Source organism: Ceratotherium simum, chromosome 2 (assembly GCF_057802395.1).
Source record: "Ceratotherium simum simum isolate JZ-2026a chromosome 2, ASM5780239v1, whole genome shotgun sequence".
Taxonomy (NCBI): domain Eukaryota; kingdom Metazoa; phylum Chordata; class Mammalia; order Perissodactyla; family Rhinocerotidae; genus Ceratotherium; species Ceratotherium simum.
The window spans coordinates 33,154,280-33,180,462 of record NC_141901.1 but is presented as its reverse complement, the minus strand read 5'-3'; the positions used below and the strand labels follow the sequence as shown (position 1 = coordinate 33,180,462).

At 39.9% G+C, this 26,183-nt stretch overlaps 1 protein-coding gene across 2 annotated transcripts in view; it reads left to right on the top strand.

Moving 5' to 3' along the window:
* The window catches only part of DDR2 (discoidin domain receptor tyrosine kinase 2), a 151,424-nt gene that overhangs the window by 105,094 nt on the left and 20,147 nt on the right, over positions 1-26,183 (top strand). For both annotated transcript variants that reach the window (XM_087440176.1, XM_014783292.2), the window contains 8 exons: positions 9,643-9,745; positions 11,202-11,433; positions 11,742-11,889; positions 12,253-12,358; positions 16,363-16,546; positions 21,453-21,696; positions 24,249-24,311; positions 25,450-25,580. In XM_087440176.1, coding sequence (XP_087296302.1) covers positions 9,643-9,745; positions 11,202-11,433; positions 11,742-11,889; positions 12,253-12,358; positions 16,363-16,546; positions 21,453-21,696; positions 24,249-24,311; positions 25,450-25,580 — 1,211 coding nt within the window. The remainder of the gene's footprint in view (positions 1-9,642; positions 9,746-11,201; positions 11,434-11,741; positions 11,890-12,252; positions 12,359-16,362; positions 16,547-21,452; positions 21,697-24,248; positions 24,312-25,449; positions 25,581-26,183) is intronic.

Sequence of the window (26,183 nt, the reverse complement as noted above, 5' to 3'; positions counted from 1 at the left end):
GACACCAAGTAGAGGATCGTAGGTGGATCTCTGTCTTTCTCTCTCTCTTAAATATGGAAAGTTCCTGTATGGGTTTAGTTAGAACACAAAATAGAAAGGAATCTTGAGCCCAGGAAATATAATTGAACTGAAATATTTCATAAAGGCAGCTGCAGCTGCAGCAGCTCTGTTAAAACTTTTTGGTTGCTGTTCCCAGGAAAAGCAGCGCTTTGATGGGAGAGCTATTTGCAACAATACCATGACTCACCCTGTGCGACCCTCTTTCTCCATTTCTGATTTACTTTAGATGTTCTGAGAAGCACAAGTTCTCATTATATTCATGGCCCAGTGTCTAGAGATGCATGATAGCCAGGAATGAGCTATCACGGGGACTGAGCATGTGGATTTCTCTGGCTGCCCATCATGGCCCCAGAGAATCATCACATGTCCAGACTGGAAGGGACCTGAGAGCAGTGGTTCCCAGGCCTGGCTGTACAACAGAGCCACCCGTCCTCACCTGTACACCTGGGAAACTTTAAAAATATGCAGGTTCCTGGGCTCAGCTTCAAATATACCAAAGAAAAATCTCTAAAAGAAGGCTCAGAAACATGTATTCTAGAACCTTCCCAAGCAATTCTAAAGCAATTGGTCCATGGACTGGCTTTTGGGAACCACTGCCTTAGAAAATGTCTAATCCAGCTCCCTTGCTTTCCACAAGAGGAAACTGAGGCCCAAAGAGGGTGTGGAGTTTGCTCAGATTGCACATGGTGTAAGTGTTAGAGCCAGGAGTGGATTCGAAATCTTTGGATTTTCAGAGGTTGTGTAATTTAAAGAGGTCACAGTCTTTAGTGTCAGATTCTAAACTGAGTTATTATTTACTCAACGAATGGCCTTGGGCGGTTGTTTAAGCTCTTATTTGGAGAATGGATGATTAGTGGAAACCATGAAATAATAAAGGAGAAAATACATATCACATTGCTTGACACTTGATAAATGCTTCTAAATGGGTGCTATTATTACTGTATTTCATCAAATTTAAGAAACTGCTGACTCTAAGATGCATCACTACTTTAGGTAACTTTAAGGGAAAAAAACCCATTAAACTATGACTTACTCCTTGCTTGTAATACGCAATCAGATTTCAGATACGTTAATGTGTGAAAAAAAAATGGGAAATACAGTACAGACCTTCCTCGACTTATAATGGAGTTACATCCCAACAAACTCATTGTAAGTTGAAAATATTGTTGAAAATGCATTTACTACACCTACCCTACCGAACACCATAGCTTAGCCTAGCCTACCTTAAACGTGCTCAGAACACTTACATTAGCCTATAGTTGGGCAAAATCATCTCACACAAAGCGTGTCTTATAGTAAGGGGTTGAATATCTCGTGTAGTTTATTGAACACTATACTGAAAGTGAAAGACAGAATGGTTGTATGAGCACAGAATGGTTGTAACTGTTTACCCTTGTGATCGTGTGGCTGACTGGGAGCTGTGGCTCGCTGCTGCTGCACACCATCAGGAGAGAGTATCATACCACATATTGCTAGCCCAGGAAATGATCAAAATTCAAAATTCGAAGTACAGTTTCTACGGAATGCATATAGCTTTTGCACCATCGTAAAGTCGAACCATCACAAGTTAGGGATCATCTGTACTCTACTTTTCTTTCCTCGACCCTATGAAGATTATTATGTTACTAAATTAAATACTTAAACAGTAGATGCAAATTCCTGAAAAAGAAGCATACTTAGTGCACCTGAGGAACAGCAAGGAGGCCAGTGTGGCTGATGGGGTGAGTCGCGTGGAGAAGAGGTCCAAGACCCCCAGGGGTAAGTTATGCAGGGCCCTGGAGACCATGTAAAGATTTTGAATTTTATTATGAGTGGGATGGGAAATTACTGGAGATCTATAAGCAGAAGAGTTACATGATCTGGCTTACATTTTAATAGATACATGGGGCAAGGTGGACAAAGGGAGACCAGTTATGAGATTACTGTTCCATTCCCGGTGCTAGAAGACAATGAATTGGCTCAGAATGGTAACAGATTACGCAAGAAGTCTGCAGGATATGGGAATATTTTTAGGGGATTTTCTATCAGCTGATGGACTGGATATGGAGTATTAAAGGAGTCAAGGATGGACTCAAGATTTTTGGCTCGAGTAATTGGAAGAATGGAGTGGGCTAAAGTGGAAAGGACTAGAGGATAAGGTTTAGAGGGAGACTATATTTTACTCAACTTTATTCTTATGCCTAATTTATAGCTATCTCTAAGGTTTACCTTCTTTTTTCAATAAATATTTTTGAGCACCTATTCTCTCCCTGGATATGCATTGAGAAATAAAAATGAAAAAGATACAGTCCCCTCCCTTTTTTTCCAAAAAGTTTGCCATCTGTAAGGGAGATAGGACTCACACACAAATAATTACAAAGCAGTATGTATCCAATGCTATAAAAGAGAGAATAAAAATGTCAGAAATAGAGGCACAAGAAATTTATTGGAATTGATACAATCCTCCCTCAAAAATGCTTGCTTTTTTTCATTCATTGCATTCGTTTCTTCATTCAAGTTCATTACATTGCAAAAGGAGAATGCTAGATAATATCTTAAGCTGGTCTTTCGTCTTCAGGTAAACTGACCTTCTTGCTGTACTTCCCCATAATCAAGATACTCTCTCCTTAAGCGCACCTTTGTGCTTCCTGTTCCCTTTGCTTGAAGCATCTTCCCCTCAAAGAGTCACCTGGCTTGCTGTCTTCCTTCACTCAGGTCTCTGCTCAAAGTCACCTTATCTGAAAGGCCTTCCTGATAACTATACATAAAAGAACACCTATTCCCTTTCCATAGTTTATTTTTTTCCACAGCATTTGCCATCTTCTCTCATATTGTATATTTATTTGTTTATTGTCTCTTTCCCTACACTAGCACATAAACTTTGTGACAAAAGGCCCTATGTCTGTTTTGTTTATTGCTGTATCCCCCTAGTGCTCAAAAAATCGTTGAGTGAATGAATTAATAAAAATAGGAATTTAAAAAGTCTATGGATTTGGAAAGCAATAAGCAAACAAGTAAATTATCCCGCTGGGGTGAGGTTGAAGATAGGACCGGATTCATGAACAAAGCTTTGGTTTCAGAAGGGAGGGAAGGTGCTGCAGAGCAGCTCTCTTACTAACCTGCAGTGCTTCACTCAGCAGCCTCGCATCTTGGGAGAAGCAGCTCGCATGAGGTCATTCTTTTGGTTAAAGCAGAGCAGGGGCAGTCTGGTGTATTGGGATGAACTTTGGATCAGGACTCAGAAATGTGATCTAAGTCGAACCCGTGCCACTTAATGGCTGTGGGACTTCAACTAGTTTCCTCATATATAATTTGGGAGTAATAGTACATGCCCTGCCTACCGCACCGGGTTGTTGTAAGGATGCAAAGAGGTACGCAATGGGACAGCACTTTGCAAATTGTGAAGAACTGTGTTTTAGGGGCCAAGGTGACAAATGGGGGCACTATGACGTGGACGATAGCCAAAGAAGCTAGGATTGACTGCCTTGGCCAGCCAGGCACCCTCTGCAGGAGGTCCCTGAGGGAGATATACACACAGAGGACAGTGGCAAAAGGAAAGCAAAATTCTACTTTTAATAAAATGTAGCTGGGCTTGTGTCTCAAATGCCAATGCAAGTGCTCTGGTAAACTGGACTGAGGCATGCAGCATGTGGGATAAATGCCTCCAGAAGCCTCTCCTTGCCCATTAAATCACTGGTACTGAAGACTACAACACTTAGCACACCCAACAACATGTAGGATAAACACTGAGAAGTGGAGCCAGAGCAGGCCGTGCGTCAGGGTACGGCCTCTGCTGCATAATGGGATGGAGCAGAAGAGGGCCGAGCCCAGTGCGTGATTTTGAAATGTACATTGACCTCACTCATTGGTAATTTTGGCCTCATTGGTATCCAGTGTTAGTATTTCCACATCCTTACTCCTCCCTTCAATTTCACATTCCAGAGAGTTCAGAATTTGAGAATTTGGTGCTTCATTCCCAAACAGTCCAGATTTGCATTTAAAATTTAAGCAAAATGATTATCTGCAGAACCTACCACCTCACATGGAGAAATTATACATTTGACAAGAAAAGGCAAAATGAAACCAAATACCCATGTCCATCTCTTGATTCAAATCTGACTTGGAAAATGTAGTGGACAGGGACATGGAAGTGTTTCAGTTGGGTATATGGCCATGTTTCTTGCCAAAGCTGCATTTACATGGTTTTGCTTAATCATACTGTTTCTGGAAGTATCAGCTGGTCCTTGGCCTGGAGCCATCCTTCTGTGTCCTAGGGTCAGACAAGAATCCAGGAGATTTAGTTGGTATGATACAGGCAGGAAGGCCTCTTGTCTTCAGTTCATCATGGTTGCAGTGGATAACCTCATTCTCCAAGCCCATGATGTTCCTTAAAGACAGTGGTTCTGCTGTTTCTGTGCCAAGCTTGGGCACTATGCTCACGTGAAACCATTTTCCCTTTGATGTTTTGCTGCCTCTGCAGGGTACTTCCAGGAAATGGGGCTTTGTCCTGTTAGTGCTGTAATTTGACTTCCTCTGACCGTTCCAAGCCTAGAGAAATCTCACCTTTCTTCCTGCCACCTCTACTCCATCCTACAGTCTCTTAACAAGGGCAGGCTTTCCAGGAAGCCATTTGTCTTCAAGCAATTTCTTGTTGCTGCCCTGTAAACGTGAACCTCCCATGGGGTGAAGTAACATGAAGGCCTGGCTTCCTGCTTTGACAAGGGGAGTGAAAATATACAAATAAAAATCTCAATGTATTATCCTGCCTCAGAGGGTACTTTTTCAAAAAGTATAATTTGACGTATAATTGACATACAGTAAAATGCACAATTTGATCTGTTCTGACATATGTATAAACCCATGAAATCATCACCATAATCGAGATAATGACCATATCCATCACCACCAGAAGCTTTTTCGTGCCCCGTTGTAATTCCTCCCACCCACTCCTCCCTTCCCCAGGAAACCACTGATCTGCTTTCTGTCACTACAGATTGACTTGTTTTCATTTTCTAGAATAATATATAAATGGAAGCATACATTATGTACTCTTTCCATCCAACTTCTTTCACTCAGTGTAACTATTTTGAAATCTATCCGTGTTGGAGCATGTATCAATAGATCATTCTTTTTTATCACTGAGTAGCAGAGATGGGAGTGAGGAGCCTAGGGTGCAAAATGCAAGGTGATCCTCGCTCTCAGGATCGTGCAAAGGCAGCACTGGCACTTCCATAACCCTGGGAGCCAGCGCCTCCTTGCATTTGGCACTCTAGGCTCCTCACTTGCTTCATTCTAATCCCCATCCTGCTCTGTAGTATTCCATTGTATAGATGTATCAGAATTTGTTTATCCATTTGCCTGTTGATGGACATATGATTGTTTTCCAATTTGGGTTGTGTACAACAATTAAAGCTGTTATGAACACTCATAAGTCTTTGTATGGACAGACACTTTTATTTCTTCTGGGTAAATACCTAGGAGTAGAATGGTTGCATAATATGATAGGTGTACGTTATGTGTGGGTCTACTTCTGGATTTTTCCTGTTTCACTGATGTATTTGTCTATCTTTACATCAATATCACACTGTCTTGATTACCGTAGCTTTATAATAAATCTTAAAATCTGATGTAAGTCTGCCTTCTTTGATCTTCTTTTTCAAAGTTGTTTTGGCTATTCTGAGATCTTTGCGTTTCCATATGAATTTTAGAATCATTTTGTTTAAACAAAAATGCTTGCTAAGACTGGGTAGTATAGACATGTTGATAGTATTAAGTTTTTGACCCATGAGCATTGTATATATCTCCACTTATTTAGATCTTTAATTTCTCTCAGCAATGTTGAGTAGTTTTCAGTGTACATGTCTTTCACATCTTTTGTCATGTTTATCCCTAAGTATTTTATAATTTTTCGTACTACTATAACTTGTAACTGTTCACTGCTAGTACATAGAAATCCAACTGATTGTTGTATATTACTAAACTCATTTATTAGTTCTAGTAGTAGCTTTTTTGTAGACTCCATCTCATTTTTTTATATAACTGATCATATTATCTGCAATCAAAGACAGTTTTACTTCTTTCTTTCCAATCTAGGTGCTTTTTATTATTTTTTTCCCTTGCCTTATTGCTCTATCTGGAAATTCCAACATAATGGGTTTTTTTTATTGAGGTATAATTGACATATAATATTGTATTAGTTTCAGGTGTACAACATAATGTTTCTTTATTTGTATATGTTGTGAAACAATCACCATAATAAGTCTAGTTAACATCCGTCACCGTACATAGTTAAAAATTTTTTTTCTCGTGATGAGAACTTTTAAGATCTACTCTCTTAGCTTTCAAATATGCGATAGAGTATTATTAACTATAATCACCATATTGTACATTACATCCTCATGACTTATTTATTTTATAACTGGAAGTTTGTACCTTTTGACTCCCTTCACCCATTTCGCCCGCCCCCCACCCCCTGCCTCTGACAACCACCAATCTGTTCTCTATACCTATAAGCTTGGTTTTTTTTGTTTTTTAGATTTCACATGTAAGTTAGATCACACTGTATTCATCCTTCTCTGTCTGACTTATTTCACTTAGCATAATGCCCTCAAGGTCTATCCATGTTGTTGCAAATGGCAAGATTTCATTCTTTTTTATGGCTGGATAATCTTCCATTGTGTGTGTGTGTGTGTATCACATTTTCTTTATCCTTTCATCCATCGATGGACACTTAAGTTGTTTCCATATCTCGGCTGTTGTAAATAATGCTGCAATGAACATGGAGGTGCATATATCTTTTTGAGTTGGTGTTTTGTTTTCTTTGGATAAATACCCAGAAGTGGAATTGCTGGATCGCATGGTAATTCTATTTTTAGTTTTTTGAGGGAACTCCACACTGTTTTTCATAGTGGCTGCACCAATTTACCTTCCCACCAACAGTGCATAAGAGTTCCCTTTTCTCCAAATCCTCACCAACACTTATTATCTTTTGTCTTTTTGATAATAGCCATTCTAACAGTTGTGAGGTGATATCCCATTGTGGTTTTGATTTGCATTTGAGCATCTTTTCATGTACCTATTGGCCATTTGTATGTCTTCTTTGGAAAGAAGTTAGTTGAAATCTCCAAGGATAATTATGGATTTGTCCATTTTTTTTTGTAATTGTGTTTTTGCTTCATTTGTTGTGAAGCTCTGTTATTAGGTGCATAGATATTTAGGACTGTCATGAGTTCTGGATGAACTAAACTTTTTCTCATTGTGAAATATCATCTTTATTCTTTGTCTTGAAATTTTTTGTCTGGTAGTAATATAACCACTCCAGCTTTCTTTTGGTTAAGTTTTTGTTGTATATCTTTTTCCATTCTTTTACGTGTAACTTACCTGTGTTTTTATATTTAAAGTATGTTTCTGATAGGCAATATATAGTTTAAACATTTTTTAAAAATCCAATCTGATAATCTCTACTTTCTAATTAGGGTATTTAGACCATTTATATTTAATGGGAGTATTTATATGGTTAATTTAAGGTCTGTATTTTTGCTATTTGTTTTCTGTTTGTCCTATGTTCTTTATTTCCTTTTTTTCTGCCTTCTTTTCAATTAATTGAATTTTTATGATTCCATTTTATTTCTTCTTAACTTAATAGCTATAAGCGCTTTTAAAATATTATTTTAGTGCTTGCTTTATGGTTTATAGTGTACATCTTTAACTCAATAAAGTTTATGTTCAAGTGATATTGTATCACTCATATAGAATATAAGAAACTTTCAATAGGATGATGTCCAGTTTTCCCCTTTAAGTCTTTATGCTATTACTGTCATGCATTTAACTTTTGTATATGTTGTAAACCCCACAATATATTGTTATAACTTTTGTTTAGTCAGTTACCACTTAAAGAAATAGAAATAAGATGAAGAATCCTTTTATGTATTTACTGTGTAATTACCATTTTGAATAGGAAATTTGCTGTCATTTTTATCTTTGGTCTTCTGTTCATAATGTGTCCTTTTTCTCTGGCTCCTTTAAAACTTTTCTCTTTATCACTTGTTGTAAGCAAATGGATTATGATGTGCTGCAGTGTAGTTTTCTTTATGTTTCTTGAGCTTTAGGTCGTTGGATTTCTTGGATTTATAAGTTTCACCAAATTTGAAAAAATTTCCACCATCTTATATTCAAAATTTTTTCTGTCTTTCTCCTTCCTCTTCAAAGAATCCACTTATATGTACATTAGGATGTTTGAAGTTGTTCCACAACTCACTGATGTTCTACTTTTTATTGATTGATTGATTGATTGATTCTCTTTTCTGTCATTGTTTCATTTTGGATAGTTTCTACTGCTGTCTTTAAATTCATTAATCTTTTCTTCAATGTGTAATCTGCCTTTAATCCCATCCAATGCATTTTATATCACGCATTCAAGTTTTACCTCTAGAAATTTTATTTATTTATTTTTTATATTGTCTATAACTCTCCTTATATTTTTAAACACATGCAATACAGTTATAACTGTTTTAATGTTTTCTTTTCTAATTCTAACTTCTATATTAGTTTGGAATCAGTTTCAACTGATTGATATTTTTTTCTCATTATAGGTTCTATTTCCCTGCTTGTCTACATGCCTCATATTTTTTTTTATTGCATGGGACATATTTATACTAAAAAATTATTCGTTGTTTATCTGAAATTTAAATTTAGCTAGGAATCCTGTGTTTTATCTGGCAACCATATGTCCTGAGAGCTCTAGTTCCCCTGATCTCTCCAGACTCTTATCTTTGTCTCCTCAACTCAGGGAATCCTCCAGCCTCTGCCTGAGTTCTCACTCGCTGTGCTGCAGTCTGAGCACTCTCTCATGGCGGTAAGCTGGTGCAATCATAGGGCTCATCTTCTTTGTTTCCTGTCTCTCAGGGATTGCTGTCTTTTGTTGTCTGATATTCATTATATTGAAACGCAATTTTTCATGCACTTTGTCCATTTTTTGTTGTTTTACCCAAGAGAGTAAATCTGGTCTCTGTTACTCTATCTTGGTTGGAAAGTGGAAGTCCATCTCCAGAGGTTATTATTTTTAGCCAGAGGCCAAAACATGGTGCTGATGGGAGCCAAAGCTGTGTTCAATCCTATTGTAGGAGAGTTTGTTGGCTTTGCTCCATAGTTTAATGCAATCAGCTACCTAGAAAAAAAGAATGCTATGGATCATAAAGGGTATATGGTGATTATGAGGATGACCACCACTGTTGGGAAACTGATTAGAAGTGCATGCCTGCTAATAAGGGAATGGGGATAGGCCATGGGGATATTACCAAATAAAGGATAAACCAGCACCTTGTATTATGTTACATTACGTTACAGTATCTGTCAGAGTTTGGTCCAAAAGATAGATTTGGCTGAGGGTCAATGCTTGGATGATTCATTGGTAATAAGTTTGGAGGTAGGGCCAGGAAAAAAATGCTGAGAGAGTCAGGTTAATCAAACTGGGGTCATAGAGGGACTTAGAAAGATTAAGTCCTCTTCTTTCTTGCCAATAATCAATTACATTCTTCATGAGGGTCTCTGGAAATAAAAGTAAGAACATTTCATCTCTTTACTCTTTGCTTTCTCTTGGTCCAGCCATATGCCGCTATCCTCTGGGCATGTCAGGAGGCCACATTCCAGATGAGGACATCACAGCTTCCAGTCAGTGGTCAGAATCCACAGCTGCCAAATATGGAAGGTAAGGATGGACATCCCAAGAAAGCCTGAGTTCTGGGTTGGACAGGTTTCCCGACTCAAGGAGCTAGGGAAGAAGGGTGGTACCTGGTAGGAGCTGGTGGGAATGAAGGAAAGACATCAAGTGGGCCTGTCTATGTTTTCAGGGAGAGAATTCAGGGCCTGGCAGCATGTGGTGGTCTAGCAACCTCGTTCCAACCACAGAGGCCCTACAACCACACCACTCACAGCAAATGGGTTCATTGATGTGCGGTGAATTTGTTTTACTTTACCTTCTCACTGCGAGCTACCACAGGAAGTGGACTACAGTGGTAGATTTGGGAAGATGTGGATTATGTAGGACACTGGGAGTTGGAAACTCAGTCCTTTTCTCAGGTGGTTTCTGTGAAACATCACTCACAGTGCAAAGCATCAGGCCTTAAACAGCCATTGAAACCTCCAACAAGTTCTTCCCTTCTCTCAAAGATACCTCCCCTAGAAGAGCCAGCCTCATCCACAAACAGAATATAGGGGCTCCTTGTGGTCTAATACAAGGGGTCCTCTAAAGCAATAAACGTCTTTGTCAAAAACTACTCTGCTTGTTAGGGCCTAATCCTCCTCATGGAATCTAATTCTTTTGGTGTAAAGTATTGATTTCTGTTAAAATGGAATCACCCCTAAGAAAAGCAACACTAGTAAACCTCATAATTTCTGTGTCAGTGTGTGACAGATTAGAGTGATGGTTGGTGGGGTTGGAAGGGAGCAACAATGAGTAGGTGACGTCTGTGAGAAAAGGTGCATTCAAGGGAGGAGGGAAAGTGGTAAGAGGTTCCTGAAATAAACCTTATACTGATTTCACAATTTTCTTCACTGGTAGTTCAGCCTGGAGGTAATAAAATGAAACCAGATTATTTACTATTTCCCTGGCATTCTCTTACCCCTCACTCTCAACATGGGTTTCCATGGCTTTTTGCTGGGCTGCCAGGCCCATCTTGCTGGTTAACATTCCACTGCGTTACATAACCCACTCTGGAGATCTTATGATCCCTCCCTCCCCACTCCTATAACTTGATATCCAGGCAAGGAGTGGCTAACCTTGTTACGCTGAGACTGAAAGTGGGAGGGGGGTGGTAAAATGACTCAATGGGGGAGTAGAGGGTAGAAAGGGTTTCAGTGCACGGGACCTCCCTTGAGATCTCTAAATTAGGATGGGAAATAAAGGCTACATATGAGTGGAAGGCTTCTAACTCCCTGGTGGTGACTGTTTTTCTAAGTTTCATGGTGCTCCAGGGAGAGGGAACTGACCGCAAGTGGGTACTGTGGCGGCAGTCAGAGTGGTGGGGAAAACCCCAAGAGTCCGTCTGGATGGGACTCCCAGCCTGCTCTCTCTCCTCAGGACAGGGTAGCTGCTTGCTGTGGATTGGTAAATAACTCTGTGGTTTCATGGTTCCTCCCTCTCTCCCCAACCGTCGTCTTTCAAGGCTGGATTCAGAAGAAGGGGATGGAGCCTGGTGTCCTGAGATTCCAGTGGAACCCGATGACCTGAAGGAGTTTCTGCAGATTGACTTGCACACCCTGCACTTTATCACTCTGGTGGGGACCCAGGGGCGCCATGCAGGGGGCCATGGTATTGAGTTTGCCCCCAAGTACAAGATCAATTACAGTCGGGATGGCACTCGCTGGATCTCTTGGCGGAACCGGCATGGAAAACAGGTAGGAAGAAGAGACATCTAGACCCTGGGATGTCCAGGACCATAATTTGACTTGGGCTAGAAGAGGAAGTATACATGTTGTATAGGTACATGTATCCACAGACCTGGCATGCCCTTGTAAATGTGTGACCCAAGATGAGGGAGGGTGTATAGAGAGGAATATTAAGGCTACTGAGAAAGCTGAGTGGATATATTCTGCTCCTTGAATTGAAAAGAGAGGGTCCATCAAAGGGGGGATGACTTAGGGGGTGAAGAAAAGTCAACGTGACTTCATAGCATCTCCTCACTCTTTCTCTTCTCTCTCTTCAGGTGCTGGATGGAAATAGTAACCCCTATGACATTTTCCTAAAGGACTTGGAGCCACCCATTGTGGCCAGATTTGTCCGCTTCATTCCGGTCACTGACCACTCCATGAATGTGTGCATGAGAGTGGAGCTTTATGGCTGTGTCTGGCTAGGTAGGTCTCTAGAGAGAGATCTTACAGACCTTATTAAAAACTCCAACCCCTGGGAAATAAAGGCAGTCAAATCAGAGAGGGATGGGATTACTAATCACCAAGAAGTGATTCCCTCTTGGTTAAAGAAAGGAATATTGTTCATCCACCCAGTACCTGGAGTAATGCATTCAGAGACACTTTGCTGACTGCCACTGAGGAGTGCTCCTCAGCAGTGCTCGCTGTGTGTCCAGATTGAGTCCTGGGTGGTCACACTGCACAAGATTGCACCCTTGAGGCCTCAGGTAGCTCTGTGGGATGGTTGGTCTGAGCAGCAGGCTCATCTCCTTTCCAAAGGCACTGACACATCTGTGTTTCTTTTGACAGATGGCTTGGTGTCTTACAACGCTCCAGCTGGACAGCAGTTTGTACTCCCTGGAGGCTCCATCATTTATCTAAACGATTCTGTCTATGATGGAGCCGTTGGGTACAGGTAAATTCTGGGAAACTTTGGTCATCAGAATGGGAAATGGCCACTAGAACAGAATAATATTTTATCATGGCTTGGGATCAATACTCAATCAACCAACCAACCAGCGTTTATTTAGACCCTGAGATTTGTGAGATAATTCAATGTAAATTACCATTGTAAGATAATTCAATGAAGTAAAACATGTAATCTTTATTTGCAAGAAACTTAGAGCCTGGTTTGGGAAGACAAAGTAATCACAACGAAAACAATAAATTACACAAAGCAAGGGTTAAACTTTGTGGTATGGAGCTAAGTATGGTAGCCATATTTTTTGACCCTCAAAAGAGGACATGTCATCTGACACAAATAGTGGCCTACTTATGGAGACAAAGGACCAGAAGAATTGAAGTTATAAGTATAGTAAATTGGGTGGATCAAGAAGTTCAGGAAGAATGAACCCCATAAATATAAATGCTGTAGAAATTGTGAAAAGGAAACTAGTAAGGCTTACAATAGACAAGGAAAGTTTCTAGGATGAGATGATATTTGGAGCAGAGGAGGTAGGTAGAAGGGGACAGAGGAAAGGAAGCAGGGCTGAGGACAAGAATGACTTGACTATAGCAGAAGCTAGAGCTGTGAACGGCAGAATGACCAATGGCTAGACGTGAAATGGACCAATGGAGGGCCATGGTGGAGAAGTATGTTCAGATACAGTAGGAGTTTAGGTTTGGATCAGAGATGTCCCCACCCATCCCACTTCACTCCAAGCCTTGTCATTCTTCTTCTACCCACTTCAACAATTTTCTCTCTCTTAGCTTGACCTTTGTCTGCAGAGATTGAGCCTGGCAGAGAGGTCAGTCCATAGTAAATCCAGACTAGATGATGCAGGTTGCTAGTGGCTGAGAAAGAGAGATTAGTGAGTCTCAGGAATAGGAGTGTGGAATGACAGTACTTCCAATGGTTTAGATGTGAAGAGCAAACTATTGCCCCCCAGCCCAGCTGCCATCCCCTGGTGAAGATCTGACTCATCCAGTGTTCTATTCCTAGTCACTTCCTTTCCATCTACTTAGTCACTGTTCTTCCCCATTTGCTTAAACTGTCATGGCATTATTTCACTCAGCCCCGCCCCAACCAGCGTATACTCAAGGAATAGAAGAAATTAGAGATTGATTGAATATCTTTGTTAATCAACTGTTATTGTGTGCAAGGAATTTGGCTAGACATGGTAGGTATTCACATATAGTGAAGTCATTGATCCTACCGTTAAGAAGCTCACAGTTAGGAATGGGGGCTACAATAGGATATAAATTACTATGACATAAGCATCAAGTAAGAGATATAGTGTGAGTGCTCTGGGGTTCCAAAGAAAGAGTAAGCTATACTAGGAAAGCACAGCATTGGGAGTGGAAACACCTGGATTCATGTAATAAAAGTTACTTCTGTTTGCTGTGAGTCTTAGGTGATAAAATGTATAAGAAAAGCATTTTGTAAAGGTAAAGCATTATATACATGTAAGTTATTATCTGATTGGAGGACCAATAAAGACATGATGGAATAGATGAAATTGGAAATGGGCCCCAAAAGATGGGTAGAACTTTCACAGGCAAAGAATCTTGAAATGACATTTTAGGTGGAGGGACTACCATGAGGACAAAAGAATCACAGTTGTAAAGTTTAGGGGAATGTCTGGGAAAGATCAACAATTTAGTTAACCATGGGCCATGTTTATGTAGCAAAGTAGTAGATGAGAAGCATAACAGGGCAGATTATGTCATATTTTGGAGAACTTGAATGTCAGAGCCAGGAGGAAGAGGAGGAGGAGGAGGAGGAGGAGGAGGAGTTTTTCTTCTTTACCAACATAATGAGTCATTGAAGATTTTTAAAACTGGGGAAGGACATGATTGGAACTGTGCTTTAGACAGGTTAATCGAGCAGCATGTACAGTTTAGATTTGAGTGGAAAGAGGAGGTAGTGAGGGACATTTTCTAATTCTGAATTCTGTCAGATGAAAAGAATTAAGGACCAAGGCCATAATGGTGACTGTGGGAATGGGAAAGAGGAGGAGACATTCATTTAGGGAACATTTGCAATCTGATTGGATGTAGGGAGCTAGATGAAACATAATAGTCCAGATGACTGAAACAATGGAGAGGACATTTATTCCTTCAACAAATGTATTTTGAGTTCTTACTATGCACCAGGTACTTTCAGTGCAGATGAAAGAGAAATATAATTGACAGAAGTGGGAAACTCAGGTGAAAGATTTAGTTTAGAAAGAGATGGTGATGGTTTTGTCTGGCATATAAGTTTAAGGGACTGACAGGACATTCAAATGGAGAAATAAGGCAGGTAGCTGGAAGTATAGGTCTGAACCCCAGAGGAGAGATCAAAAATAGTTACAGGGATATAGATACAGCCAGCTTCCACTTAATTGAGACAATGAGATATCCAGTAGGGGTGTGGCTGAGTGATGAGATACAAGCCGCCTAATTCAGAGTCTCAGGAAACAGTCATAGTAGCAAAAGTGCTTTTTTTAATTAAAAAAATTCTAAAAGTAGTATATGCATGTTGTAGTAATTCTAACAATTCTGAAGAATATGAAGTAAACAGGAAAAGTTTCTTTCCTTGTCTCTTCCCCCCTTGATTTAATTTTGATTAAGGAGAAACTGAATAAGCATTCTGTTTAATTTATATTGCTTTTCATAAGATTTTTATGGGGCTTTTTATTTCTGGGGACAATAGGAAATATATTTATTGCAAGTAAACTTATGTTCTCCTAGCCTTCTGATCTGTAGAGAGAAGAAAAAGATGGCAAAACCTTGGAAGGGAGATCCAGGCTCTGGTCACTGTGGATAAGGCCAGTCAAATTTTTAATTTGCCAAACATTTTTCAGTGAACAATATATTTAAAAGTGTATCTGTAAGGCTGGCATAATCACTGTTAATCATTTTTTTGTAATTCACAAATTTTACATATCGTTAGTCTGGCTGTAACCCCAAGGGTCACATACATTCTTGCTTGAGGGTGAGTAGCCCGATCTCCTCATTTGGGAGACTCCTGACATATCTTCCAGAGCTTGAGATGCAGAGCTTGAGAGGGACGTTCTATATGATAGGTTCTTGCTCTGTCCCTCCATGAAAAGAAGGAAGACCTCTTTACATTCTTAAAATAGTCAAATTAACATAAATACGCATATATCCCGTCTAGCAGTCAGGCATCTGGCAAACTCAACCATTCAAAACAGAGGCTTACACTCCGAAGTGGAAAGCCTGCCAAGCTGGAAAACAAAACTAAACCCAATGCCTGAGACCCTCGTGTAATCCATGCATTCTATTTCATGAGTCTAGTATTCTACAAATGTAATTAAAATTAAATATAAATTAGTATTTAAACTTGGCAAAGATTACTTTTTTTTTTTTCCCCTTTAGTTTGATTTCAAATTGGGTTGTTGGAGATGTAGGGTAGAAGAGGGCATGACTGGCTTCTCTGAAACTGATTCACTGAACAATGACAACATACAGTCATAAAAGTTTCCAACAACCTCTGGGGCCATTTATTTAGTGATGGGAAAGTGCTACTATCTACTGTAATGTTCATTCAATGCATTCATTCATTCACTCATTTACTCATTAACGTATCCATTAATCAAATGCATTTTGATAATATTGAGCCATTATAGAAAGACTTATTATATTCTGTATATAAGAATAGGTAAGGATACAAGGAATTATAGAAAGCTTTTCATATAAAATGATAAAATTTTGTTTAAAAATTTCGCTACTAAAGGAGTAAACATGAAATATTTTGTGAAATCCATTTATGTGAAATTCTTAGCTCTCCACTGGTGTGGAAGAAATGAGTCAATGATATAAAATGTATTGGATTTTTCATAATCCTTCAACCTCCAAGATAATCAGCCCTTACTAAACCCGGGGTGAAAAAACATTGTTTCAGCTCTTCTGTGAATGTGTAATTAACTCCAGGTTCTTCTCTCCCTTTCCCTTCTCCTCTCCTGGCCTGAGCAGCATGACTGAAGGGCTGGGTCAGTTGACAGATGGGGTGTCTGGCCTGGACGATTTCACCCAGACCCATGAATACCACGTGTGGCCCGGTTATGACTACGTAGGCTGGAGGAATGAGAGTGCCACCAATGGTTACATCGAGATCATGTTTGAATTTGACCGCATCAGGAATTTCACTACAATGAAGGTCAGTGGAGTTAGGTGTGGTAGAACTTCTTCAAGGAGGTCAAAATCATGGTGTGATAGAAACAAGACATGCTAGAAAGAACGCTGGGGCGATACCAGCAGAACTGTATTCACATACATAATCTGCTCCTAGTTAGCTACGTGCATTTCACAAGTAACTTCATCTTTCTGGGTTTGTTTCTTCATTTGTGAATAAGGGTGTTAGACTAGGTCATTGGTTCTCATTGTTTCTGTTGTTTCAATACCAGAGTGGATACATTAAGCACAGTGGGCAGTGTCTAGGGCTCTTGAAAATGTTTTAACTTTTACTGTCAAAAGAAAAATGAAATTTTAGGGTCAAAAATTATTTTCATGTGTTTAACACCACAGTTGTAAAATGTAATTTTTAATATATTTATATGGAAGGAGGGCTCTGCAAAGACAAAAGTGACTAGAGTCCATGGAGGTCATTTCATGGCCCTGCCCATCACTCCCCAAGGAGAGGACATACTTATATCAGTAAAGGTGGCTCATTGCAACTCTGATTCTCAACGGAAGAGGAAAGGACTCTGTATCTCTTCCCATCTCTAGAGTTTCCTCCACTCTCGCAGCACTGAAAAATCATGATAGAAGATTCCATACTTCTTCTGTCCCCAGAGTTCTTTGTTTCCTTATCTATTGTAACAGCACATCTATTGTCATCTATCTATGTGTCTGGTCTCTTACTAGATTTCAAACTCCTCTAAGGTAGGAGGACTTTGACTCTGCTTTCTGATCTCTATACCTGAGTGCTTGGCACTTAAATTGTGCTGGCTCAATAAACATTTGTGAGTGAACAAATGATATCCTTTATTGCCTACTCTAACCATTTATAGTTATAAATATCTCTGCCACTTTGGGTAGAAGGAAGAGGAGAAATGATGAACAGAAATAGGACACTGGCAAATAGTTTTTTCTTAACCATAAACAGAAACTTGAAGGAGAGGCTGAGGCCAGGGAGGAGGAACTGCTGTTACTCGTGGCTGGGCCAACATCAGAATTCCAGCTCTCAGGCCCAGGGCTTCAGTCTGTGTTCTCTGTGGGATCTCAGTGACTCTTTGTGCAGTGAGAGGAGTTGGTTACCCAATAAGTGAGATTCAAGGCTGGGAGTGGGGTAGGGTGGGTTTAACCCAAGTCTGATGTAAAGCCTAAAATGTAAATTATTAGATTTTTTTGTGGGTGTGGCTAAAATACCATCACCTAAAACTCTGTATTAGAATGCAAGTATTTTACCTGCCGGAGAGTAAGACATTAAATCATTAATGTCTTAAATGCAATAGCAGAAGTTATTTTGTCAGTTTATTGGCACAGAGTGGTTAGAAGAGAAGGGAAATTTTGTTGAGTGGTTGGATGGAAGCTGAAAGGCTGGGAAAGGTGCAGCCTGGGCGTGTGCTGGATCACGGCACCTGCAGACACTGAGAAGAGCCGGGGGAGGGGGTTACGGTCTGAGTTCCAATTTCTCTGAGGTAGGCCCTCCCAGGAGAGCCCAACATTGACTGAGGGGTGAGGACATCTCTTTTAATAAAATGGTGAGTTTCCTGGTACTTAGCTCAAATGATTATTTTTCTTTTCCCTTACTCAATCCCAAGTATGTTTCAGAGAGAAAGGAATGGAAGGGAAGAAAAGTCCTTGCAAAAAGTGACCAGATTGGATGCTAAACCTGAATTCTAAGCTTGACGAAAACTGGGATTTAAGGATAGAGAGGAAAGTCCCTTTGTTGAATGTAAGAAAGAGACCCCAGGAGCTTTTGTGGTTTACATATAACACCTACAGGTTTATGAAGGAGCATGAGAGGACGCCAGTATAAGCCTCAAGAAAGAGAATAGGCAAGTGAATTTGACCTCACACGTGGATCCCTGTTTATCTGTTATTTTTCCCCATCAGTAGTTGGGTGCAGAATATTAATGACCAACAAATTGGTGACTCTGCCTCTATTTACACTCAGTTCTCAGCTTCAGTGTTTGTTTCCTAAATTCATTCATTCTTCTATCTTTGTTTTTAATTTAGCAACAGTATTTGGAGTGTATATAGCATGAAGCTAGGTTCTGGGAGTAAACAGTTGAATAAGAATTGGCCCCTACCTTGGGAGAATTTGCAGTTCAGCGGGAGAAGACAATATTTATTTGCAAAAGGAGGTGTGTAGGATGATATGGAGACCCAGAAGAAGGAAAACTGTTTTATCATTAAAGATTCCTAGTAAAGCAAATTTGTTATTCTTGGCACAAACTTAGGGTCAAAAAGACAGTGCATGTCTATAATATTACTCCTACATGTTAATATGATAATATCTCCTAAGTGAATTAATAGCCATTAGTTAAATGAATAAACATTTAAGATGAGAACAGAAGGATCAACACATGCCCAGTCTGCCAGTGTATTGTTCAAGGATGGCTCTTTGGTAATTGTAAAACATACGGGTGTGCAACATATTATTCTTCATAGTTTTTTTGTGAGGGAGGAGGGAAATATGAATAGTAACAAAACTATGCTTCAAGAGAAAATTTATTGTATTGTTGAATAATGTATATATCCATATGCACCTATGAACATGTATATCAATTTATTATATACCAGTGGAAGAATTTCTAGTCCCACAAATAATAAAATGTATTTTAAACTCACCATAGAGGTAGAATATTTAGTCAGTAGGCTTTGATCTTCCTGAGTCTCTAGCAGCTCCTATTTAAGTAGTTTATCACAGGTCAAAATTATTCAAAAGCATATTCTGCAATGAGAATGTTCCAGAACATCTCAAGGTCACACAGATCTCTAGTATATTTTAATTTTTCTGAAACAAATAAAAAGTAAAAGATGACTTTCATGTCACTGATGTCTTCTAGGAGTAGTTTTTGTTTGCTAGGCAAATTACTGCCCATTCCCCCCCCCCCGGAAGTATAGTTAAAATATACCATGAAAATATATTAATGCATTTAAAAAATGTATTCTATTTATTAAATAAATATGTAAGTCCACAGGAGAATGAAATCCTATGCTATTTATTTGCATTCCAGGAGAATTCTCAAAACATCTGTAGCAGAGATTATTACCTTCCCCACAGGCTACTTATCCAACACTTTGTAGATTTCAAAATATCTGAAAATTCTATTGAAGCTGTAGATGGTATTTCTTTGATTTTGTTCTTAGCCTTGCTCCATTGACTTGTATTCAATAAAGTGGAACTAATTCATCCCAAGGAAGGCATTAACATATGTTTTCATCATTAAAACATTTATAGGAAAATCCAAATGGAAAAGTTAAGGTGATTTGCTCCCTTCCCATGTAGCATGGTATGTGGAATGAGCACTGGACTAGGAGTCTAACGTTCTAGACTCAGTTCTGTTGTTGACTGACCACAGGCAAGTCAAACCTCTCTGAGCACCAGCTTCCTCATTAGTAAATAGAGAGTTGGACTAGATGATTTTTAAAGTCTCCAGTTGCTCTAATATTCTATGATTGTAGTCTTTTTTCGGTGAGGAAGACCAGCTCTGAGCTAACATTTGTCGCCAATCTTACTCTTTTTGCTTGAGGCAGATTGTCCCTGAGCTAACATCTGTGCCAATCTTCCTCTATTTTGTATGTGGGACACCACCACAGCATGGCTTGATGAGCAGTGTGTAGATCTGTGCCCAGGATCCGAACCTGCCAACCTTGGGCCACCAAAGTAGAGTGCTTGAACTCAACCACTACTCCACCGGGCTGGCCCCTGATTCTATTCTTTTAGAGTATCTCTGGTCTGTTTCTTCAGTCATTAAATTTCTATAATCATTGTTGCTTCTTCCTCAGTTAAAAATAAATTCTGAATCCTGTAATTCTGTATTGACTATCCAGAAATCAGGGGAGGGTAGTGAAGACAGTTAAAAGATTACAATTCAGGACCTAGGCAAGACATTAAAATGGAACAGCAAATATATTCTGAGAATGACAGTGATGCTTTTCCAACCTATGAAGACTGTAAATTCAGGAGATAGTGACCAGCAAAGCTCCATTTTCCATGTAACACTGAGCCAGAGGAAATGTTAGTGAGCTACCACGAGGAACTTAACTTAGTTACAAATATGCACCTTCCATTTTGGAAGGAAATGAAACACAGCAAGGTGCTGCAGAGGAACTGTTGTGAATTCTTTGTTCCTTAGGACCCTTAAAAGCCACACAGATATCTGGGTGAAAGAGTTATGAGAGCAGGCAAGAGGATGTAGCTACCTTCCAAAAGACCTTCTTTTCTCATCTCGGAAAATATCTATGAGGAAGACTGGATGTCTTCATCAGAATAGCTTCACCTAAACTGAATTTAATTAAGAGAGATCATTAAGTTTTGTGTCTTTGGCTGAAAAATGCTAATACATAACACTTGAAAAGAGATTTCTAAAGAGAAAGATGAAATTGCTTTGGATTGTGTATTATTTCAGGTTTCCCAACTAAACCTGTTGGGAGGAGTGAACTGGCTTTGGGATGTATGAAGGAGGAAGGACGATGGAGGTCTTCCTCTTACCTCAGTTCAGAATAGCTTGATTTGGGGTAGACAGCAACTGTGTTTGAGAGGATTATAGACTTGAGACTATCAAGGGAAAGGAAGTACCTGAGACGATGTTGGTCCAGCCCTCATTTAACAGATGAGGAGACTACTCCCAGCAACATGAAATGAGGTGGCTAGGGGCACACGGTTGCCTAGAGGTGACTGAGATAGCCACCCAGGTTTTATAAGGCTAGACCAATGTATCGCTGCCACTGTGGGTTCCTAGAAGGGACAAGCCAAAAGACTGCAGAGCACCAACTATTCACCGAGTGGTGCTTAGAGAAATGGTTTAGTGTCTTACTGGGTTAGCTTGCACTATGTCCTCATGCTACCTAGCAGTGTCAGCCTGTCACTCACATGCCTCTTTCTCTGCCAGGTCCACTGCAACAACATGTTTGCTAAAGGTGTGAAGATCTTTAAGGAGGTACAGTGCTACTTCCGCTCTGAAGCCAATGAGTGGGAACCTAATGCCATCTCCTTTCCCCTTGTCCTGGATGACGTCAACCCCAGTGCTCGGTTCGTCACAGTGCCTCTCCATCACCGCATGGCCAGTGCCATCAAGTGCCAATACCATTTTGCTGACACCTGGATGATGTTCAGTGAGATCACCTTCCAATCAGGTTGGGAGCTCAGGGGCCCCTTAGGGAAGTGGGAGCAGGGTGGTGAAGGAGGCAGGCATGTGTCTGGAGCTTCTCATGGGCAGATCTCTGGGAGGAGGAGGGTTGTACAGGTGGCTCCTCATTGGTGGATACAGAGAATCTTTTGTGCAACTAGTTTTAATTGTGGAAGGGCAGAGATGAGACTGGAAGTGGACAGAATATTTACTGGGCTCCCACCTATTTGTCTAAAAGAGTTGTAAGATGAAGGATTTAAAATAATAAGAGTACAATGTGTTAAAAACTTTATATAAATTAAGTCAGTTAAGGGGAAGCACACGTAAGTAGCATTAAAATATTTAAAGGAAAATTTCTAAATAAATAATATTTATTGATAGCCTCTATCCTCTGTCATCCTGTAGCCTGGAGGTTATATCTACAGGCTAATTTGATTCAAGTCCAATATTTATTTTTGTCCAGGATTTTTCATAGGTAGTGCTGTGTACTTGATGTTGAACCTCATCGCTGGGATGCAGTGTTAGATTCTCTGACTTTTAGTGATGCTGAGATTGATCTCTGGGCTCAGGTGATTACCTCTTCAGAAGAAAGTTCCCCATAAACTTCTACCTTAGGTTCTACCTTCCACTGATGACCACTGCTTGAATTATTTATTTCATTGGGGATTGTTAAAAGGTGATTTTCTAATGCTTTTATTCCTTCTGCACTTATTAGCTCAATTTAGCTCAATTTCTTTTCTTTCTTTTTTTTTTGTTTTTGTGAGGAAGATCAGCCCTGTGCTAACATCTGCCAATCCTCCTCTTTTTTTGCTGAGGCAGACTGGCCCTGGGCTAACATCGGTGCCCATCTTCCTCCACTTTATATGGGACACCGCCACAGCTGGGTAATAGGGACTGTGCCTAGTCTTGAAAAGTTAAAAGGCATTTAGGACATTGTCTGTACCATCACAATTTAGTTGCAGGTACAAAACCTATATGATGATTTTTCAAAAGATGCTCAAAGTGGTACCAACAATAAGTGGTCAGAAGGAGAGAGGCCACTAGAGGGTGGATTTGTAATGGACATTGTCAAAGGAGTGAGACTTGTACTGAGCCTGGAAGAAAAGTATATATAGGCAAAAAATAACAGAAGAGAAAAGGAAAGACTAATTTAAAGATAAACCAGAAGACCCCATACTTCCTGATTTGATTTTTAAAAGAAGAAAATTTCGAGAGAGTTTGCTCATTAAGATGTACTGATATGGGCCGGCCCCATGGTGCAGTGATAAAGTGCGTGTGCTCTGCTGCTGGCAGCCCAGGGTTTGGATCCCGGGCGCGCACCAACGCACCGCTTGTCAGGCCGTGCTGTGGTGGCGTCCCATATAAAGTAGAGGAAGATGGGCACAGATGTTAGCCCAGGGCCAATCTTCCTCAGCAAAAAGAGGAGGATTGGCATGGGTATTAGCTCAGGGCTGATCTTCCTCACAAACACACAAAAAAACGATGTACTGATAAAAATATAGAGCATATGTTTAGAAAAACAGGTTTGGTGCCTCAATGCCTTCTGTTATAAAGATTTAATCTAAAAGTAAATGATTATTTTATGTGAAGTTTTCATTAAGAGCAGAAATTTAGATGTTCAAAGGCAGTGTCACTTACACTGTAAGTGTTAACTGGGGAACAATAGATTTCCATGCATTCTCAATGCTTATCTCAGCAGAGTAATTGGTACATTTATCTTATTATAGCTAATTATAGCTTTGGATTATAGTTTTTGACTCCTGGGATCTCTTGAGCTTTAAATCCAATGTCATAATAATATTAGTTTTCAATGGAGCCTGAGGACCCAATTCAGAAAATACCTGAATATATGTAGATGCCAAATGCCTCCCTATTTGTATAATAATGCTAGGAGGAAGAAAAATTAGGATTTTTGGAGAGAATGTCTCTTAGGAGGGAAATACATATTCTAATTCTTGATTAGACAAGTCAGAGGGAATAATTACTTGCCAACATCAATCTGGCAAATACACTCTTGAGATCAAGTCTTAGAAGCTGCAACATCACAGTAAAGGATCCTCTGATATCAATAATCTATCTGTAAGGATGAAGGTTTAGTTTATAAATTAAAGGGTGAGAGCAATGAAGCATAGTGAAAACCCTTCAATAAACAATTCAGTTTCCTTGAAGGAAAGAGCCTCTTAGCACTATGTCTGTTTCATGCCCACTTACACACGGTATTCTCTCTACATTTTGCTGAATTTGAGTCTCACTTCCCATGCATGCTTTATGATAATATGTGGTCACACTCCTCTCAACCACTGTTTCTTAAACTTTTTGTACCGTGACACCTAGTATGTAAAAGTTTAAACAAAAATTTTACAACAGACAAGTTGCCCATACTATGTAGATGAATGGTGGTATTTTTTATTTACTATATTACATGATTTCATTTTTAAGAAAGGCTGGTGGCAACCCACTAAATTGATTTCACAATGTGCTAGGTCACACTCTGCCTTCAGAAAAACCGCTACTTAGCTGTCTTCTCCCCAGCTCTGACTTCCCGTTGTTTTGTAACAGATGCTGCGATGTACAACAACTCTGGAGCCCTGCCCACCTTGCCTGTGGCACCTACAACCTACGGTATGTGTGAGTCCTAGTTATAACAATCTCCTGGCGGATGAAGAAGGGTGGAGACTTGCAAAGGCCTGACTGTCTGTGTAGGAGCCTTGATACCAGGTGGCTCTGGATAAAGAGTAGCCCTGGAAAGACAGGACAGCTCACCTCCAATGTTATGGGCCTAAACTTACTCTCTTCACCGCTGGTTCATGTGATTCTTCAGCTCAGGCAGAGTCTGGAGTTGTTCCAATTGATCCATGAAAGTTTGGGAAGCTTGAGGCAGGAACAGGGAAAGGGACATTTCTAGGTAAGAGCCGTAGTGGGGATCTCAATGAATGGGTGGAAGTCTATGAAATAAAATGCTAGTCTCTCCAACTGGAGATATTTATGCAAAAGTGTATCCACATATGAGTGAAATCATACAGTGTTTGTCTTTCTCTGTCTTATTTCGCTTAGCATAATACCCTCAAGGTCCATCTGTGTTGTCGCAAATGGCATGATTTTGTCTTTTTTTATGGCTGAGTAGTATTCCATTGTGTATATATATATATATATATATACACCACATCTTCTTTATTCATTCATCCGTGGATGGGCACTTGGGTTGCTTCCGCATCTTGGCTATTGTGTACACCTGAAATTTGCACCATATTGTAAGCCAATATGACCTCAATAAAATAATGAAGAAAAAGAGTATATCCATTGCTTCAGACAGTCACTGGCTGTATGAGGCAGCCATCCAGGAAACATGTGTGATCAAGTGTCTACAAAGAGGACTCTCAGTGAACTTGAACATGTCTCAAAGAAGACAAATTGTGAAACTGCTTCTCCACCTGCTTCTCATGAGGTGTGATTAGGGGCCAGTAGACCCAGGCTGTGACAATAAAGGAACAAAATTTTGGAAGAATGGAAAACCTCTCCGTTATCCAGTGTGATACGTGAGGAGGAGGAGGCTGCCGTCCCATGGAGGAGGTCTGTAGGATAAAGGAGCAAAGTAGTACAGAAGTAGCAAGACCAAGAACAAGCAGCAGTGTTCAGGTGGCATTTTGTGGAATTATCCTGAGGGGGAAGGTTCTACTTCCCTGTATCTAGTCCAATCTCCTAGACTTGTCCTTGCCCCAGGAGATGATAATATTCTCCACCTTTTTCTTCCTGGTCACAGATCCAATGCTTAAAGTCGATGACAGCAACACTCGGATCCTGATTGGCTGCTTGGTGGCCATCATCTTCATCCTTCTGGCCATCATTGTCATCATTCTCTGGAGGCAGTTTTGGCAGAAAATGCTGGAGAAGGTGAGGAGATGCAGAACAATCATGGTTAGGAAGCTGCTCTGCCCTTTTCTAAGCCACGGTTACCCCAGGAGTAATAGGCAAATTATGAGAATTTATAAATGGTTAGAGAGTTAACTGAGGCTGCCAAGAAGCACAGGAATGGAGAAGTTTGTTGCTGAAAGGAGTCAGAAAAGAATAAGCTAAGTCCATTTTCTTGTTTTTAGAATGGAACCTCCCTAGAAAGATGAGCAAATTCTTCCAGTACACTGAATTTCAGCTCAGGCATCTCCTTTGAAGATTCGGATTCACTGAGTTTGGGAGAGCGTGCAGATATCTGTATTTAAAAAAAAATTAACAAGTGATTCTGATGCACTAAAATTTCTGATAAAGCTGTTCCTTCTCTTCTTTTTCTGTTTGCTTGTTTGTTTTGAGTGTGTGTGTGTAGAAAAACAGCTAACCTCATTAATATTCAAGCCACGTTTCTCAGAATTCTATTTCTACTTCTTTGTGTATTGAAAGCTGTGACTATGCATGCTTCTGAGTGCCTCCTCAGATTCTTTTTGTCCAGCCCAAATTATCTGAATAATTTTTATTACATTTGTCTAACACTTTACAGTCTACAAA